An 18,103-nucleotide genomic window follows, 5' to 3' on the forward strand; every position below is an offset into this window, starting at 1 on the left:
TGGATGTGTAATATGACTTGCTGGATCATCACATTCATAAAATGTAACCAGCATGTCTCCAATTGCAGCATCTTTAGAATCGTATTGTACTGGTTGCAATAATGTTCTAATCTCTATGCTGTGATAACAGTATGATTAAGCACTTTTATTACAGAAATACCTTATGACTGCTGACCTTTTCCAGTTTGTTCTTTATAGGAAAGCTCAAGTCAAGGTGGAAAGAAAAGCCTAGCAAAACCAATAAATGAGTAATTGGAGCCTTTCTTAGTGAATCAAATATTGCCATCAGGGAAAACTCAGCACTCACAGTATACACACATACCACCTACATTATTTATCTTCAATTTGTTCTTTTCTCTTCTTTGTAGATGCCCAGAGATGTGATAAAGGACCGCCCGACTCCGTCTCCGGGCTGAGTCAAAGTGGGTTCCTGCTCTTGATCTTCCTTTGGCTTTATCTGGGGAAAAATAAAACACAATTGAATACATCATTTCATCCCAAGAAAGTCAAGTTTTGACAATACCCATCCCGGTGCACAGAGTATGAGTTTTCCAACACCCGAGAATTTCTTTTGGCTCATAAAGCATTCAGTTTAGTTCTTTATAAAATATGTATATATTTTCAAATCATGTTAGTTTCATTATCTTTTTTTTTTTTTTTTTTTTTTGCTGTTTCGACCCTACCAGTGATACTCAGGGGTTACTCCTGGCTATGCGCTTAGAAATCACTCCTGGCTTGGGGGGCCATCGGGGATGTCAGGGGATCGAATCACAGTCTGTCTTAGGTTAGCGAGTGCAAGGCAAATGCACTAGTGCTTGTGCCACTGCTCTGGCCCCAGTTTCATCATCTTTTTAAAAAATTGATGAAACTCATGCATGGTGAAAAATGAAAATGGGCTTTTGTTAAAAACATACTGTAGGGGCAGAGCAATAGTAGAGGAGGCAGGGAACCTGACTTGCATTAAACCAAAAAGGGTTCTAACCCAGTATCCCATATGGTTCCCTAATTTCTGAGCCCAGAGCCAGGAGTGATTTCTGAGCAGAGTAAGTTGTGAGCATCACTGGATGTGGCTCAGAACCAAAAACAAAAAGTGTACTGTACTACATATATAGTTCTCAATATATGTTTATACATCTGAAACTTATATAGTATTATAAATCAAAACTGTTATAATATAAAGTAATAAAAACAATAAGATAAAAATAAACCACAAAAGTAAAATAAAAATATGTATACAAAAACTTTCAAACAGCTCAGAAAGGCATTTAGTATTTTTCTTTAGTTTTACTATTGCACACCTAATCCCTAATTCCACCTTTTTTTAACAAAATATCCACATTTATAATTTTATATATGGAGTTTTATAACACAAACTTATTATATGATCTTTCATATAAAAATAACATAATTTGGGGCCAGAGCGCTAGCACAGCGATAGGGTGTTTGCCTTGCACGTGGCTGACCCAGGACTGACTTTGGTTCGATCCCTGGCATCCCATTTGGTCCTCAAGCCAGGAGCTATTTCTGAGCACATAGCCAGGTGTAACCCCTGAGTGTCACTAGGTGTGGCCCAAAAACAAAAAATAAAAAAATCAAAATTTGAAGCATTGTGACTTACTGTATGATTAATGACAGGTTTTAATGCATACAATGTTCTAATACCATACCATCTGCAAGAGTGTTAAAGTCTCACCACTGCTGTCTCAAAAATAATTCCAGTCAACCTTGGTTTCCAACCCTATACTCTCAATTCAGAGAGCATACCATGAAGAGGTATAGTCTTATTTATTTAACTATTTCATTCCATGAATGTAGGTAGGTGCAAGTTAAGTATTGTCATAAACGTTCTAAATTTCACATTGGCAATTCATACTTTCAACAACAGTGAATGAAATATAAAAATGAAATTAATATAAAATATTTAACAATGCTAAGTAAATTTCTAGTAGTTGAAAATGTCATATTATTAATAAATTGACATTTTAAAAATAAATGCACATACACTCCTTTAAAGTTTATATCCAGGCTCTGGGAGATAACACAGGGGTCCCTTGTGTTGCACAAGGCCATACATTCTATTCCTAACACTGTTTGATAGTCCCCCACACTCTAGCTATTATTAGAGTATAGCCCTTGGTGGCCCCCAGTATGGTTGGAGTTATCCTGATGGATCTGACATCACTGAATTTGAGCATCTCTTAATGCTTGAACATTAAACCAACAATCCTGGTTGGTTAAAAATTACTGAGAATGGGTGAGTTCCTCTCAACGTTCTTTGGGAGGTCCTCCCAATTAAAAATACTTAAATCTCAATTTTATTTATTTGCTTTTGCTTTAGGAACACACCTGATGATGCTTGGAGACTACTCTTGACTCAGGACACAGAAGTAAATTCCATTCCTATTGATTTTGCTAAATTTGATATTAGGTATGTACTTTTCTATAGTTCTAAGAACTCTTTGTATACCAGCTGCTATCTATGGTTATCAGCTATACTTTCCTGTTGCATTAGTTAATTAACGATGGGGCTGGATGGAGATGGATGGAGGTGGATTTCTCTTTGCCACTGAGGGTCCAGGGTTCATGTCCCTGTTCGGGCGCCATTATGTAGCAGGTCAGCCCCTGAAGAGGTTGACTGATGGTGGGATGGAGAATGAGGCCCTTTTCTTCCAGCTCGGAGCACGCGCCTGCCACCCTGTCTAGCCCACGGTTCTGAGGTGAAACAGCGGGTAAACAGCTCGCAGACAATCAGGCTCGTGGAAATATTTGCTTTATTCGGATGGACAAAACTGAAGTCCAAAGACTCAGATTCAGTTCCAGCCAGCAAAAAGCTCTCGGCCTTCCACAGACTCCTGTTTTTATACTCCAGAATCAGGTCCCACCCAATGGTGGGATCAGATACCAACCAATGGTGAAAGCAGAATCAGGTCCTACCCTAGGGTGGGGGCAGAATGCCAGGTCACACCCTAGGGTAGGGCACAATCACCTAATCAGTTTAGGGTGAGCAACATAGTAATCCCCCAAAATATTTACATACACAACACTTTCCTTTGTTACATGACCTTAGATTTAATGTATGTCATATAAAACTTTTTCTTTTCTTTTTTTTTTTATTTCGGACCACACAAATTGCCGCTCAGAGGTTACTCCTGGCTATGTGCTCAGAAATCGCTCCTGGGTTGGGGGACTATATGGGATGCCAGGGATTAAACTGAGATCTGTCCTGGGTCAGCTGCATGCAAGGCAAATGCCCTACCACAGCACCATTGCACTGAACTCAAATCTTTTTATTTTTCTGTTGTCAGACAATCAATCTATAAATTTATAACATAGAGACATTACATCCTGCTAAGTCAATCTAATTCACAAATTGCTTATAAAACAAACCTATGTTCTTTCTTCTAATATCTATTTTTAATTTTTTAAACACTTAATCAAATTGGCTTTGTTTTGATAAAATTAGGTAGGGATGCAGCTACATTATTTTCTTCCATGAGAAATAAAATAGATGGCATAAGAAGATTTACTTAAAATAAGATTTATGAAGTCAGCAGTTAACATATGATTTCCTCCCAAATCAATTGTATTTGATATCGTAATTACAAAATAAAATAATAAGACTACCTAGGAGACTTCTTCGAATCTGTTACAAAAACTCTTTAGCTTTCCCTCTCCTTTTTAAAAATTATTTGACTTACTGGTTTTGTTGGTAAGTTTAACTACCCTTAGAAAATATTTTCAATTAGCAGTACTCTTACCTCAGATAAACTTCATGTGCAAAGCTACTAAAGCCATTCTAGATGTCTTATGTTTTTCAGGTGCTATTTTATATCCCAGTATCTATTATTCCTTTAATCCTCATAAGCACCCAGTGACATAAATATTATCCTCCATATCATGTAAATCATCTGACAGCTACTAATATTGAAGCCAGGTTGGGTCAAGTCCCTATTCCTTCTGCACAGGAGGTCAGATCCCATAATTGCTTCTAGAAACTGCTGTATCTTAAGTGCCACAAAGATTACTGTGTATCACATACAGCCTCTGCCATTCTAAAATTAGAACTTCAAGCACTCTACCTATCCACAGACTTGAGGATGGTGTGGTTGTTGATGTTTGTTTGTTTGTAAATAAGATTATACCCAATACTTTTACCAGGCCAAAGGCTCCTGGAGAAAAAAAATTTCAACTCAGAACATATACATGTTTTACCATTTCAACCACCTCTGGGACCTAGAAATGCTTTAATGACCAACTAACAGGATATTTTAATCACTAAAAAAGTTTTATTTGCTTTTTTAATTTTGTTCATCTTTTGCTTCATATTAGGCAGACACAAAACATTAAGAGTATAAAAAGGTATACTTATTTTGATACTCATAGCTGAGTATAGATATTTAATTTTCAGTAGACGTTAAGATAATTTCTGTGTGTGTTTTAATTTTAATCCATTTGAAAATGTAATTATTATGTCAGGAGCAAATAATTTTAAATACATTCAAATTTGAAGAGAGCCAGAATTTTAAGACAATGTCTACAGAAATGTTTGAATAAAGCCAGCAAGCTGCTTATGCACTAACAAAATTCCAGGTGGTAATACACAAATAACTGCACAATGGACCGGATTCAAGATTTTTAACAGACAACAAACCAATTCATCTTCTCTGTAAAGAAATCTAATTAATAGCTGAGATTTTTTCTAAAACAAACAATAGCAATTTTATAGTCTGATAAAAATGGCTCCAAAAGAATATATGACAGGAACATTATCTGTCTGGGTCCTGACTGTAAATGGAAGGAAAAAGCATTTCCTTAGGAAAGTTTTAATCACTGTTTCATAGCCAGACAAGGCTGCTGATTTTCAATTTGGTTTGAAATTTGTTCTACACTTACATGACTTAAAATATTTACCTAGCTTGGGACAAAGAGAGTACAGGGGTTGCATGACCCTGCCTTGAATTCAAATAGCCCTGGTTTAATATTCAGCCTGAGTATGATCCCTGAGCTTCCAGGAGTCACTATAAAAATAAATTTGGAATGGTTGCCACATACCTTAGTGTAGGTTTTATACAACTTGTTTTTAGACACTGGCCAGAGAAAATAAACTATTAATTGTTTGAGTCTTCATGTTTGGTCATTGGATATAGAGAAAGCATGAAGCTGGAAGAGAGTTTGAGGTACACACAAAAAAGGCTTGAGACTAGAGAGACAGTACAGTAGGTTGAGTGCTTGCCTTGCACATGGCAAACCCAGATTTGATCCCCAGTACCCCATGTGATTCCCTGATAACAATCAGAAGTGGTTCTAAGAGTCTAATCAATGAAAGTGTGGCCAGTTGGTTGCAAATAGGAATGAAGAAAGTTACAAAATTAATGTGCAGAAGGTTTGAGGTATGTGTACAAAATAAAGTAACTGTATGGTCATACTGGATTGTTATTAGCATGTCTCTAACTTAGAAATGATCTAATTTTTTTTTAAAATTTATTTTGATCATAGTGGCTTACGCATCTTTCACATTAGTATTTTAGGTACATATTAACATTGAATCAGGGGAATACCCACCACCAAATTTGTCCTCCCCCCTTCCTCGTTCCCTTTCTGCAACCCACATCCCCCACCATCACCCCCCAGGCTGCTAGAGTAGGTGGTCCCCTTTTTGTCTAGCTTACTATCAGTGATTATACATCTGTTTGGTCCTGGTGCCCTCCCTTGTTTCCCCCTCTATTTGAGAGGGAGAGCTAGATAGTTTGAGTTATGTGGTTTTGTTTGAGGGAAAGAAAGGCAATAGAATGGGGTAAAGATTAAGCAAAAAAAATACATAAATAAATTTAAAAAAACATGCTGAAAATGGGCGAAGTCCTTCTAGTGGCTATCAGCCTCAGTTTGAGAGAGGACATGAAAAAGGTCATTGAAACATCATAACAATACAAAAATAAATGTCAAATTAAATATCCAGTGATCCCTACAGCAATAAAGAGAAGCACCACACAATAGTCTCGGTTCTGAATTCAAATCATGCTGGAGTGCAAAAAGAAAGAAAAAGATAAGATAAAAAATATAAGATAAAAAAGGAGACATCAACTTCAATATCTATATCAAAATAAAGACATCAAAAAAATCCAATCAATCAATAAATATATGTGGAAAAATGATTATTTTGTGCTTTTTCTTTTTCCTTTTTTTTCTCCTCCCCCCTCCCCGCATAGGCACAGTAATTATTGGGGATATTATAGAGGGAATTCCCTTGGCCTAGGAGATACAGGGTTTCTCTATCCTTGAAGTATACTGTCATTGGATTAAATATAGACTCCTTGCATGATGAAATGATCTAATGCTTTTGTATAGGGAGTTTTTATGGAAATAGAGCTGAAATGTCATAAATTCTTGTTACAGGTCTTTTAGAAAATTGGACACTTATAAATGGCAAGAAATCAAGGTTCTCCAAATGAAATTTAAAACTATGTATAATCACTGTTCTGATGTTCTGTAAATTGGGAAACATTTGCTTTTTCTCTTTTTTTTGGGGGGGGGTCACACCAGGCAGTGCTCAGGGGTTAATTCTGGCTCTATGCTCAGAAATTGCTCCTGGCAGGCATATGGGATGCTGGGATTCGAACCACCGTTCTTCTGCATGCAAGGCAAATGCCTTACCTCCATGCTATCTCTCCGGCCCCTGCTTTTTCTCTTAAAAAAAAAAGAAAGTAATTTATGAATGCAAAACCAAGAGTAACCTCATAGTATCACCAAATGTGGCCCCAAAATAAGAACAACAAAGATAAACTACAATTATGAAAAATCTACAGGTATGTTCAATAGTAGAACACTTGCTTTACAGATATCTCTTGCATCACACGTATGCCCTCAAATGAATCATGAAAGTTAAGGCAGAAGAAAACAAAAATAGGAACCAAATAGAAAAACTTGACAAAAACAAATAGAACCAAATAAGTAGAACAAATAAAATAAAATAAATATTTTAGTAATTCAGATGCTATCACTGGCTTAATAAAGAAGGTATCCACTGGGAAATCCCTCTTAAGGGTAAATTAAGTTAGTTATATTTCTTTCTACTGGCCCTACTGTCCACCTACTTCCTTACAATTTAAAATACTCTTATGATATGCCTTTTTAATATTAGATGTGCTCTATTTAAATATTAAGAGACTTCTGATTAGGATGCTTACGGATTTACCCTTCTTACAATTAAAATAAAACTATAAATATTATTTTAGGATATGGATTATATAGTTGTGAATGAAAAAAAATTATTAGAAACACAGAAAAATATTAAAACTTAAATTATGGTGAAATAATTAACCAGTCTCACAAATATGTAGACTATGCAGGCAATAAATAAATTTAATTATAGAAAATGCTTATAGAATTTACAACTTATAAATTGTAAATATAGATCCATGCTTCCACCAACAATACAGTACTTACTTTTTATCACAAGCTCATGAAACATAGCAATAGTTGATAGTTACAAAAATACTCCCCAAATTATGTTAGACATTATGTAGCAAAAAATATCTTTGACCTTTTTCAAATTCATCATTTGTATTTTTATAAGACTGTATTTTATAAGATTGTAAAGTTATTTACTTTTCAAAAGATTAATAAATGAGTTTTGAAATATAATCTTAAAAAAAACTAACACACTGCTGGGGATGAAGTGATAGTGCAGTGGTAGGGCATTTGCCTTGCACACAGCTGACCTGGAACGAACCCAGGTTTGATTCCTGGCATCCCATATTGTCCCCCAATAATGATAGGAGTGATTTCTGCTCAGAGTACCCTGAGTGCCACCGGGTGTGCCCCCAAAAGCCCCCTCCCCATGTAAACAATGCCATGATTAATACTTGGTACCCAAACCCAATAAACATGATTAAAAAAAAAGAATCAGGATAAAAATAATACTCAAGCGTATATATTCTTAAAAAATATTTACATCATCAAGCAAGAAATAGCTATTTAAAATATAAGGGGTGTTGGAGCAAAGTACTGACAGCTGGGCACATGTCTTACACACAACAGATTTAGGTTCTATCTCTGCACCACGTAAGGTCCCCTGAACCACCTTCGAGGAGTTATTCCTTAATGCAGAGCCAGAAGTAACTCCTGAGTACTGCTAGGTATGGCAAAAACACTGAACAAACATATATATGCAGAACTTTTTCAGAAGTCACAAAATAAATATAAGTATATAATAATATAAAAATTGATTAGGATAGAAGGGTAAGCAATCAAATTAAAAATAAAATAATGGAAAGAATATCTTTTAATAATCAAGAATGCCAAAGGGAGATAAAAGAATTTAAATTATAGCAGTAGTATTTAAAATGAGATAGTATGAATATTAAGAATTTAAAAAAAGTATGCATTTAGAAGAGCTTAAAAAGCATATTTCTTTGTGAAAAATTATATCAGCAAAGTATTCTAGATTGAATTAAATGAAAACTTGGAAATAGTAATCCACTAAAACACTAACCATATACATACTGCTATAAATATGGAATTTTAATAAAAAAATTAAAAATGAGTATGTCAGTAACTGGAAGGAAGCAGAGAAAAGACCATTCATGACACTGATTATTTCATCTCGCTAAAGTCTAATTTTATGATTTCAACAGTCACTATTATCAACCTTAAAGGAATGATTCTTTAAAGAGCTTCAGAAAATTAAAAAGCTGGTAATTATCTGACTTCAATCTATAAGTATAAATAACTCTGAAACTAAAAAAATAGTCTAGTATAATACAAAAAGAGAACTATAAAACACTTTAAAGGTAGCTCTCAAGTTAAACATATTAATCTAAATATAGAAATATGTTAAAAAATAACATACCATGTAAATGTGTAATATAGGTGAAAGATTGTTCCATCTTCAGCTAACTTTAAATATTTAATTAATAATGAAAAAATTAACATCTTAATAAATACTTAAGATAAAATCTAAATAAATGCTTTATTTTTAATGTTACTCAGATATACATGTTTTTTAAAAATAAGAACAACCCAGGGCTAAAGCGATAAAATAGGGAGTAAGATAGTTGCCTTACATAAGGCTGACCTGAGTTTGATACCTGAGCACAAAGCTAGCAGTACACTCTGAGCATAACTGGGTATGTCCTCACAACAAACAAACAAACAAAAATAAGTAGATAAATACCATTAAAATGAAAGGAATTTTTATGGGAGTATTAGTACTCATGGGAAAATATTTAATGGAATAACAGACATTTTTTATTTTAAAATTTATAATAAGCAAACTAAGTCTTAAAAAGAGAAAGTTAATGTAAACATTTTACAGAAAATTTACAAAATATAAAAGACTAAGATAGAAAGTTTTGCCTATATTGTTACTTTTTAAAAAAAATTAGTAAATTAATTTAGAATGAAACACTATTTTTAAAAATGTATGTAGCGTTGGTACCCAAACCCAATAAACATACAGAAAATGAATCAGAAAAAAAATAGTATTCAAAATACATATGCTGTTAAAGATATACCTTAACTGCATATTTAATATTCAGGAATTCTTGTATTTTATTATAAAATGTTATAACATGATTTTAGTTATGATTATATAGTACATATGTAGCTATACTTTGAGTATTAATAATTCAAAATTATAAAGTGCATAAAGTGAAAGTGAATCACCTTAAGAAACCCAGCTTCCATAAATAGTTTAACATTTTGGTATTGGTATTTCTCTTTATAATTTTTATTTTACTATACTTTAGGGAACATTGTTGCAAATCTATTAGTAGGTATAGTATTGATTTTAAGGTTACTGCATCCCAACACTACCAAAATGCTTAATATACTTCCACAAATTTTATTATGTTCTATTAATTTTCCTTGAGGCTCAAGGATTACTACTGGCTATGCGCACAGAAATCACCCCTGGCTCGGGGGACAATATGAGATACCAGTTAATTTTTCTTTTTACATTTTTAGACCATACCCTGTGTTTCTCAGGTTTTACTTCTGGCTTTATGCTCAGGGATTACTCCTGACAAAGTCTGGGAGTGGGGGTGGGTGACAGCATAAGTGGTGTCAGCAAGTGCCCTACCCCACCCACTGATTTTAAAATGATTTTAAAATCTATTTTTATATTACACTAAACTTTTATGAATCTAAATGTAATTAATCAAAAATATTTAGGCAAGAAAAATATTGAAAAGGGAAGAAAAAGGCCCATGGCAGTTCATTACATATGAGTTTTAAATTTAATTTTTCATATATATCACATACTAGATGTGCATTAATATAGATACAGTATATGCATTTACATAGACATATTTATATATAAATATTTTTCAATATATTCAATGTATATGATCCTTTAGAAATAAATTTAGCTTTGCTTTGGGATGAGAAATTAAAAGGCTGAATGAATTTGATTCTGCCAGTAGAGCTGAATGGCTGCTGGATTATGATGCCCAGATGTTTCCTTGGGATTAATTGCTTAATTCGGTAGTTACTTGAGTGTAGAGTGCCAGCATAGAGCCTTAATCCTTTAGCTCTTAGTCTACAATAAAATTGCCCTTGGTAGAAAAAAATGAATGACCTTGTTTAAGGTTGCTGTCCTTTTCACAGAGCATCCTGCATGGTTGGTCAAACGGAGAACATAGGCAAGGTATCTTTATATATCCACACCATTAGATCTAACATTACTTAAAGCTTGGAACCCAAACTACAATAATTAAATTAAAAATCTATCTGTCAAAGAAGTTAGGTTGGGGTTGGAGTGAACCTAAACCCAGTAGTGAAGGAATGAGGTAAGGGGAGGTATAATAGGAAGGAGGTGGGATGTTGATTGCTTATAACCCTATTATAAAAATGACAAATTACAGTATCTACTTTTTAAGATTGGAATACAGTGGGAGAGCCCTCTCCCCCAATGCCTAACTCTGAGGGCCACTCAGTTTTAGCTAGTAGTGAATTTGTCATTGCTGGACAACTTTTTTCTCAGCTCATCCCTTTCTTCAAAAACTGTTCTTAAGATAACTCCCTAGTAAGCTTTCTACAATCTCTACCCAGAGTTGTTTCCCAGAGAATTGAATTAACAGAGCTTGAATTAACAAGCTGCAATTTAACCATTTTATAGAGTCACAATAGCTGTTGGTCCTTTGGTGTTTGAGGGATGACTTGACAGGTAAGTTCGTGGTAAAGGAAGAGCACAGAAAATATACTGATATGTATATGACCGGGAGTTAAAGAAGAAAAAAGTAATTACTGCAGGTCTGGTTTGTTGCATCAACTGAAAATCCTGGATTAACATATATCTGGTCTAAACTGTTAAGAAAATCACAAATGTATGACTTGTGCATACTTAAATGAATCATTTTGAATTCTTTCATGTAATTTTTTCCAGCCTTTTCTGATTTCCCATAAACTGAATACATTTTGTGACTCTGAGACTACACTAAAAACCTACTGATCTCTGAGTCTACCAGCACATAAACACTAGTATGGGGTGCAAATGGAAGTAGAAACATGCCTATACAATAAGGATAAAAGTTATCTGCAGAAAACTTGAAAACAATAAAAATATGATTTCTTTTTGGTCAGCTTTCCATTACTGTGTTATGCTAGCAATTTCAAAATGGTGATAAAAGAGTCTGCAGCACCCAAATCTTCTGCTGCTGTGATGGTTCTGTATAATTTTGGTTTTGAGAAACACCTTCACAGTGCTTATAGATTCACTCCTAGGTCTTATGGATTATTCCTGACAGGGCTTAGGGGATCAAATAGGGCTTGGCAGCTTACAGAGCAAGCTCCTTAACCATTGTACTATCTGTTTGGCTCAGTCCCTAAATCTCTAGTTGGTCTTGGATAGAAAACATAGCTATTGTAGTCTTTAAGTTATAACAGTACATGGAAATTTATTTATTTACTTATTTTTGGCTTTCAGGACATACCTGAAGGTGCTTAAGAGTTACTTCTGGGTCTGTGCTCAGAAATTACCACTGGCAGGCTCAGGGGAACATAGAGATGCCAGGAATCGAAGCCGGGTATGCCTTGTTCAAAGCAAGTGCCTTATCCACTGTGCTATTGCTCCAGCCCCAAATAAATTTAAAATGAGTATATTAATAGAAAGAAAAAAGTAGGGAAATATTTATAACTGACAAAAGATACTGGAACAACTGAAAAAATTTCAAAACTTAAACAATTCTGTGAAAATATAAAGTATATGAACAGGCATTTCATTGAAGAGGACAGAAGAATGGCAAATAACTAGCATTTCTTGACCTTAAAGAAATGCAAATTGAAGTTGCATTTATTTCTTTAATAAATCATTTAATTAAGTCACCGTGGGATACACAGTTACAAAGTTCATGATTGAGTTTTACTCATACAATATCCAACACCCATTACTTCACTATTACATACTTTCTACTACTAACGTCTCCAGCTTCCGGGCAACCTTCATCTTTCCCTCCCACTATCTGCCTCTATGGAAGATAAATCTCTCTCTCTGTCTCTCTCTGTCTCTCTCTGTCTCTCTGTCTCTCTGTCTCTCTAACACTCTCTCTCTCTCTCTCTCTCTCCCCACTGTTTCTTTTAGATACTGTGGCTTGCAATATTGGTACTAAAGGATATCAAAGATTGTCACTTTATCTCCTTTCTATACCCAGTTCTTGGTCCACTGTGAACATTTCCAACTATCATTTTCACAGTGCTTCCTTCTCTGCCCTAACTGTACTTCTCTGCTATTTGTGGTAAGCTTCTTATCATGGTCCTCCTGGTCTTTGTCTCTATTATTTCTGCATATTATTGCTATACAATCTTTTCTGTTTGTATTCCACAAATGACTCCTTGCATGGTCATTTACTCTCCCCTCGGTGCTTTTATGGTGTATAGAAGACTTCTGCTTCGTCAAGGATGGTAAAATCAGACCTCTGTATCTAGAGATCTTGGTGACTGTGCAGCTCAAGGAATGGAATTTATAATGAAGGCTTTCTTTGTGGTTCTAGCAGTTCTGCTTCTTCAGTGTCGTTTTAATTTATCTTCTGTAGTTGGTGGTCTTAGTCATTACATTGCTCCTATGATGGAGCCTGAGATAGAGTCGTTATGCTTCTGGAAGACCCGTTCAGTTGCGATTGTCTCAGTCAAACCTCTGGAATTGGAGATCTTGTTTGTTAAACAGACAGTAGACCGAAAGCTAGGCTAGTGCTTTTTGTTGTTGTTGTTGTTGTTGGTCCCGGAATGCATATTGTCCAATCCTGGTTGTAACAACCAATCATCTGTATATAGCAATCTTGGTTTTTGCACAGACCAAAGGGTGACATGTCTTCTGAATTTGTCTTATCGTTGGCTGGTGAAGAAGGATAACTTTTCTTAGATCTAGTTGTTCCCATTTCCTCGTTGTCAGGTTATCAATTTAAAACTAGTGTATGTTGGTGTCAGAGCAGCATTATAAATGCCCTGGAGGGGACTTGGTTCCTGGAGCTGTTGTGGAGAACTCTGTCATTTCTATGTTTGGGATCCAGGAGTCAAGGCTGGATGGTCGGTGCCTATTTCCCTGGAGTCGAGGTTAGTTCCCCATGATATACATTCAGGGTGGGAGATGTCCCTGTGTTGTAAAAAAGTATAAGTTCTTATCCCTAGTAGATAAGAGCTTGTTTTTACATGTAAAATTTCCCCTATTTTAAATATGCCTTTTCAGGAAGAAGTGATGCTACATTATATTGCTGGTGGATTTGGGGGTGGAGAGAGAAGAAAACAGATCCATGACAAAAACTAAGAATATATATGCTCAGACATATCTAAAGAAAAAAGATTTTCTTAAAAGAAAAAAAAAGGATTAAATAAAAGACAGAATTAAAGGAATAAAGTGGGGCCAGGAGGGATAGCATGGAGGCAAGGCGTCTGTCCTTCCTGCAGAAGGACGGTGGGTCACATCCCGGCATCCCACATGGTCGCCCATGCCCATCAGGGGCAAATTCCGAGCACAGAGCCAGGAGCACCCTCCGAGCGCCGCCAGCTGTGACCCAAAAGAAGCACAAAACAAATCAAATCGAAAAACAAAAAGTAGAACAAAACAAATAAAAAAAAACCAAACGGGGGGGGGGGTGGTGGGGAGGAAAAAATAACAAAGAAAAAGGGAGAAAATGATACAGGAGATTACATTCGGGGAGGAACAGTATAAGAGGTAGTGTTATATAGGTCTATACTTATGATGATAGTATAGGCTTCCCCACTGTCTTTTGAGATTTCCTCGTGAGGTGTGGGCTCCACGCAGGGAGGTCATGGGTAGAGTTCTTGCAATGGGAGTCCTTTTGGAGCTAATCCGGTATTAAGCCACAGTCCACAATAGGGAGGTGATTAGGAGGGCCACACTGCATGACAGTCGGGGTGTCACAGTTTTTTTTTTTTTATCTAGTATTCTGTACTTAGACACTTGGGTTATTTCCAGATTCTGCGTATTGTGAAAAGTGCTGCAATGAACATAAGAGTACAAAAGGCTTTTTCAGCATTGTGTTTTCGCCCCTTTGTATATTCCTAGGAGCAATATAGCTGAGTCATATGAGAATATATATTCCCATATATATTATTAAAGAATAAATGCACATATGGGAATATATATATGTATATATATATATTATACATACATATATGGTTTCTGTGGGATATTGTTTTCACAAAAGTCTGGACCAGTTGATGAGATTGCACTTAGATAACATTATATACCTACAAGAACAGCTTAAAAATGGTAATATTGTGCACTGGTAAGAATGTAGAGAACTAGATGTGTACACATTACTGATACAGAAGTATGATTTAGTCACTGCTAACAATTAGATTTCTGGGCAACTATTACAGAGAAATATAACTTACATCTACATAAAACCTGTCAACAATTTTTCATAGTAGCTTTATTTGGTAATATATAAGAATCAAGAACAAAAGAGTCTTCTAATCACTGTATGATTAAATATGATGTGGTATATATATTATAAAATACCATTCACATATAAAAATAAACATTTGATATATGTAGTAATTTGCATGTTCTTCCAAAAAAATTATCTAGTGAAAAATTCTAATCTCAAATGTTGTATATATCCTTATTTCATTTATATAACATTCTCTAAATGATGAAAATGAAAGAAAATGAGCAGACAGTGTTAGAGATGATGGAGACTTGATATAATGATATATGGACACCAATGGGAACTTGATTGGAGTGACTGAGATACTTTTATATATCAATTATTGAGATTATAGGATAGAACTAAAAATATGCACAGAAGTCTTGCTAAATTCACCTATAAAGTGTTTACATTAAACTTGCTTCATTAGAAAAAGACACCATCTTATTGGGTTCCAAATACTTATCATAAAATATTCATTTACATAACTACAAATCAAATGTGTGTATAATTATGTCACTGCTATATTTATAAGCTATACACAGTTTATTGTTGCATTGCTAATATTTATTTATTATTAAGATTCTTAGATTATCAATACTGTAAATATTGATTTCTCATGGAAAACTTTCTATAAGTCACCCAGAAGGCACCCCACATTCCATAGCCACTACCATGTAAACAGCTGCCCAGCTTCACAGTTTATAACTAATCTTGGAAGAGATGTAAATCAAGAAAATCCAACACACGGGTACTCTATCTTTGGGTTGAAAATTCTTGGGAGGATTGCAGACCAAGTCTCTGCTATGTTGAAGCCTTAGCAAACACACCTACTCCTTCATGCAAATGGTTCAACTTCACTGTTACCTGAAGAATCTCTGCAGATACACTAAGGCAACAAAACACCAGCTACATCTTTCAGGCTTAAAATTGGGTTTTCTCAGAGTGGGAGCAGGCAGCCTCCTCTTATTCCTTATACTGCTAGAAATTCCAACAGCCATATCCACACCCCACAAACACAACTATAAAAGCAATGATTCAGCTTCACAGCTTAACAACTAATCTCAGAAGAGATGCAAGCCAAGTTGATGCCATACAAGGGCACATTGGTCTTTGAATTAAAATTCTGAGGCCCTGTTGGCAGGAGGGTGGGTTGAGACTTATCTGGGTTCTATGGATCCTGGAGCTCTTGGAGTGCTAGGCCACTTATTTGACCACATGACATCTCTAAATTCCACAATAATTACAGCTCAGTAGGAGCACAGCAAACAGATGAGAAAATAGTGCAAAAACTAACGAAATTAGTGAAACAATAACAAACAAGGCTCATCTAACAATAAACAGCTGAGTAAACCCTCAATGACTTTAATAACACCATTGTGAGGTTTAATAATTTTTGCAAATTTTCTTACACTAAACTATTTTGTAATAATTTCATTTCTATTTTGTTACAGAAAGCAAAATAAAACAAATTATTTTGTGCCTATTAAGAGGGGATTGGTGGGAAGCTGGGAACATTGTTGGAGAAAATATCACACTATTGGTGCATTAGTGTTGAAATATTGAATGCCCAAAGCAACTGTATTATGAACAACTTTATAAACCATGGTGTTTAAATAAAATTTTTTAAAATGGCTTCTCATGCAACAAATTCTAGTATTAGAATTAGATGTGGGTACACTGGTACCCATATTGCTCTTGAAAGGACCCCAACATCTCTCCCTCTCAACACCCAACTAAACTCTATTGTGTGAATCAATTTTTCCAGTATGCTGTCTTTGGACCTTTGCTCTTGATTTGAAGAGTGTCTTTAAGTCCCACTTAAGAGAGGTCATTCTGTATTTATCTCTTTCATTAGACTAACATTCTTAGCATGCAATTCTCTAGTTCCACCCATGGCATACCTAATATTTATTTGTAACTTGAAATGTAATTGATATTTGTCTTTTTAAAGATCAAAGCAATGAACTCCTTAAATTTTGACATTATATTCACAATATATTGATATTATGTTTTGGATATATAGATATTGGAAATTTGGCTTGATTCTATGCTTATCAAATAATTGTTGTCATCATCTTTCTTTACATCTCACACCTTTTAGTCTACGTAGTTGCAAAAGATTGTCATGCAAAATATTTAATTCAATATTTAATAATTATTTTCTATAATCTCATGATTCTCAGCTTATTTACCTCTAAAGAAAACGTTTTATTGAGGATATTATATGTAGAAAAGTAGACAACACAAGAAGCAGACTTCTTGATTTCTGACTTTGACTAGCTAAATATGGAAAATATTGTGTGTTTATACCCATCTGGTATACTCATCACCCAGTTTCAACAACTAAAAATACATACATATATATGCATATATAAAAATACATACATACTTTTTAGTTCACCCACTTCACTCCAAATTCATTTGATACAAATTTAAGGTATCACATCTAATTATATATTAATCATCCTACCTGCCAGCAAACCTACATGTCAACATAAAGTAACATATGATAAAATTTTTAAGAATAGTGTCTAACTATGAAAGCTCAATATGCTGTTATTTTCTCTTTTAGAACATAGTTCTGTCAACATTTTTATCTTATTTTATGTATTTATATTTTGTTTTTTTGGGTCACACCTGGCAGTGTGCAGGGGTTACTCCTGGCACTGTGCTCAGAAATCATTCCTGGCAGGCTCAAGGGACCATATGAGATGCCCGGAATCAAACCAGTGCCTGTCCTGGGTCAGCTGGTGCAAGACAAATGCCCTACTGCTGTACTATCACTCCGTCCCTCATTGTCTATAGTTTTAAAGGACATAAATTAAATAGCAATGAACACTAAAGAGAAAATGTCCTTGTAAATATTAAATAAACAAACTTTCCAATATTTTAAAAATAGGGCTGCACATAGAATTTATATTTTAAAGCTTAGACTAATATTGGTTATGCTTCTTTTATAAGAATTTACACTATATCAAATAGTACATCAATCAAAAAGGATGTTTCTTATGTTCTGTCTTTCAAAAATTATGATCATACAATCATTGTTAATCAATGCTAATAATTCATATTTTATTCAAGTAACACATCTTTTAAATTCTTTGTGTATGAAATGGACCTAAAATAATATTTATTCAATGTTATTTATTTATTTCTTATTTTCTGGAAAAGAATTTAAAGTCAACATGTTGCTATTTAAAAATTGCTAATAGTTT

At 34.6% G+C, this 18,103-nt stretch overlaps 1 protein-coding gene across 1 annotated transcript in view; it reads right to left on the reverse strand.

Moving 5' to 3' along the window:
• KCNH8 (potassium voltage-gated channel subfamily H member 8) overlaps positions 1 to 18,103 on the reverse strand; it is a 389,068-nt gene that overhangs the window by 175,761 nt on the left and 195,204 nt on the right. The window contains exon 4 of the mRNA XM_049766132.1: positions 330 to 457. Within this exon, the coding sequence (XP_049622089.1) occupies positions 330 to 457 (128 nt within the window). The remainder of the gene's footprint in view (positions 1 to 329; positions 458 to 18,103) is intronic.

This window comes from Suncus etruscus, chromosome 20, assembly GCF_024139225.1.
Source record: "Suncus etruscus isolate mSunEtr1 chromosome 20, mSunEtr1.pri.cur, whole genome shotgun sequence".
Lineage (NCBI taxonomy): Eukaryota > Metazoa > Chordata > Mammalia > Eulipotyphla > Soricidae > Suncus > Suncus etruscus.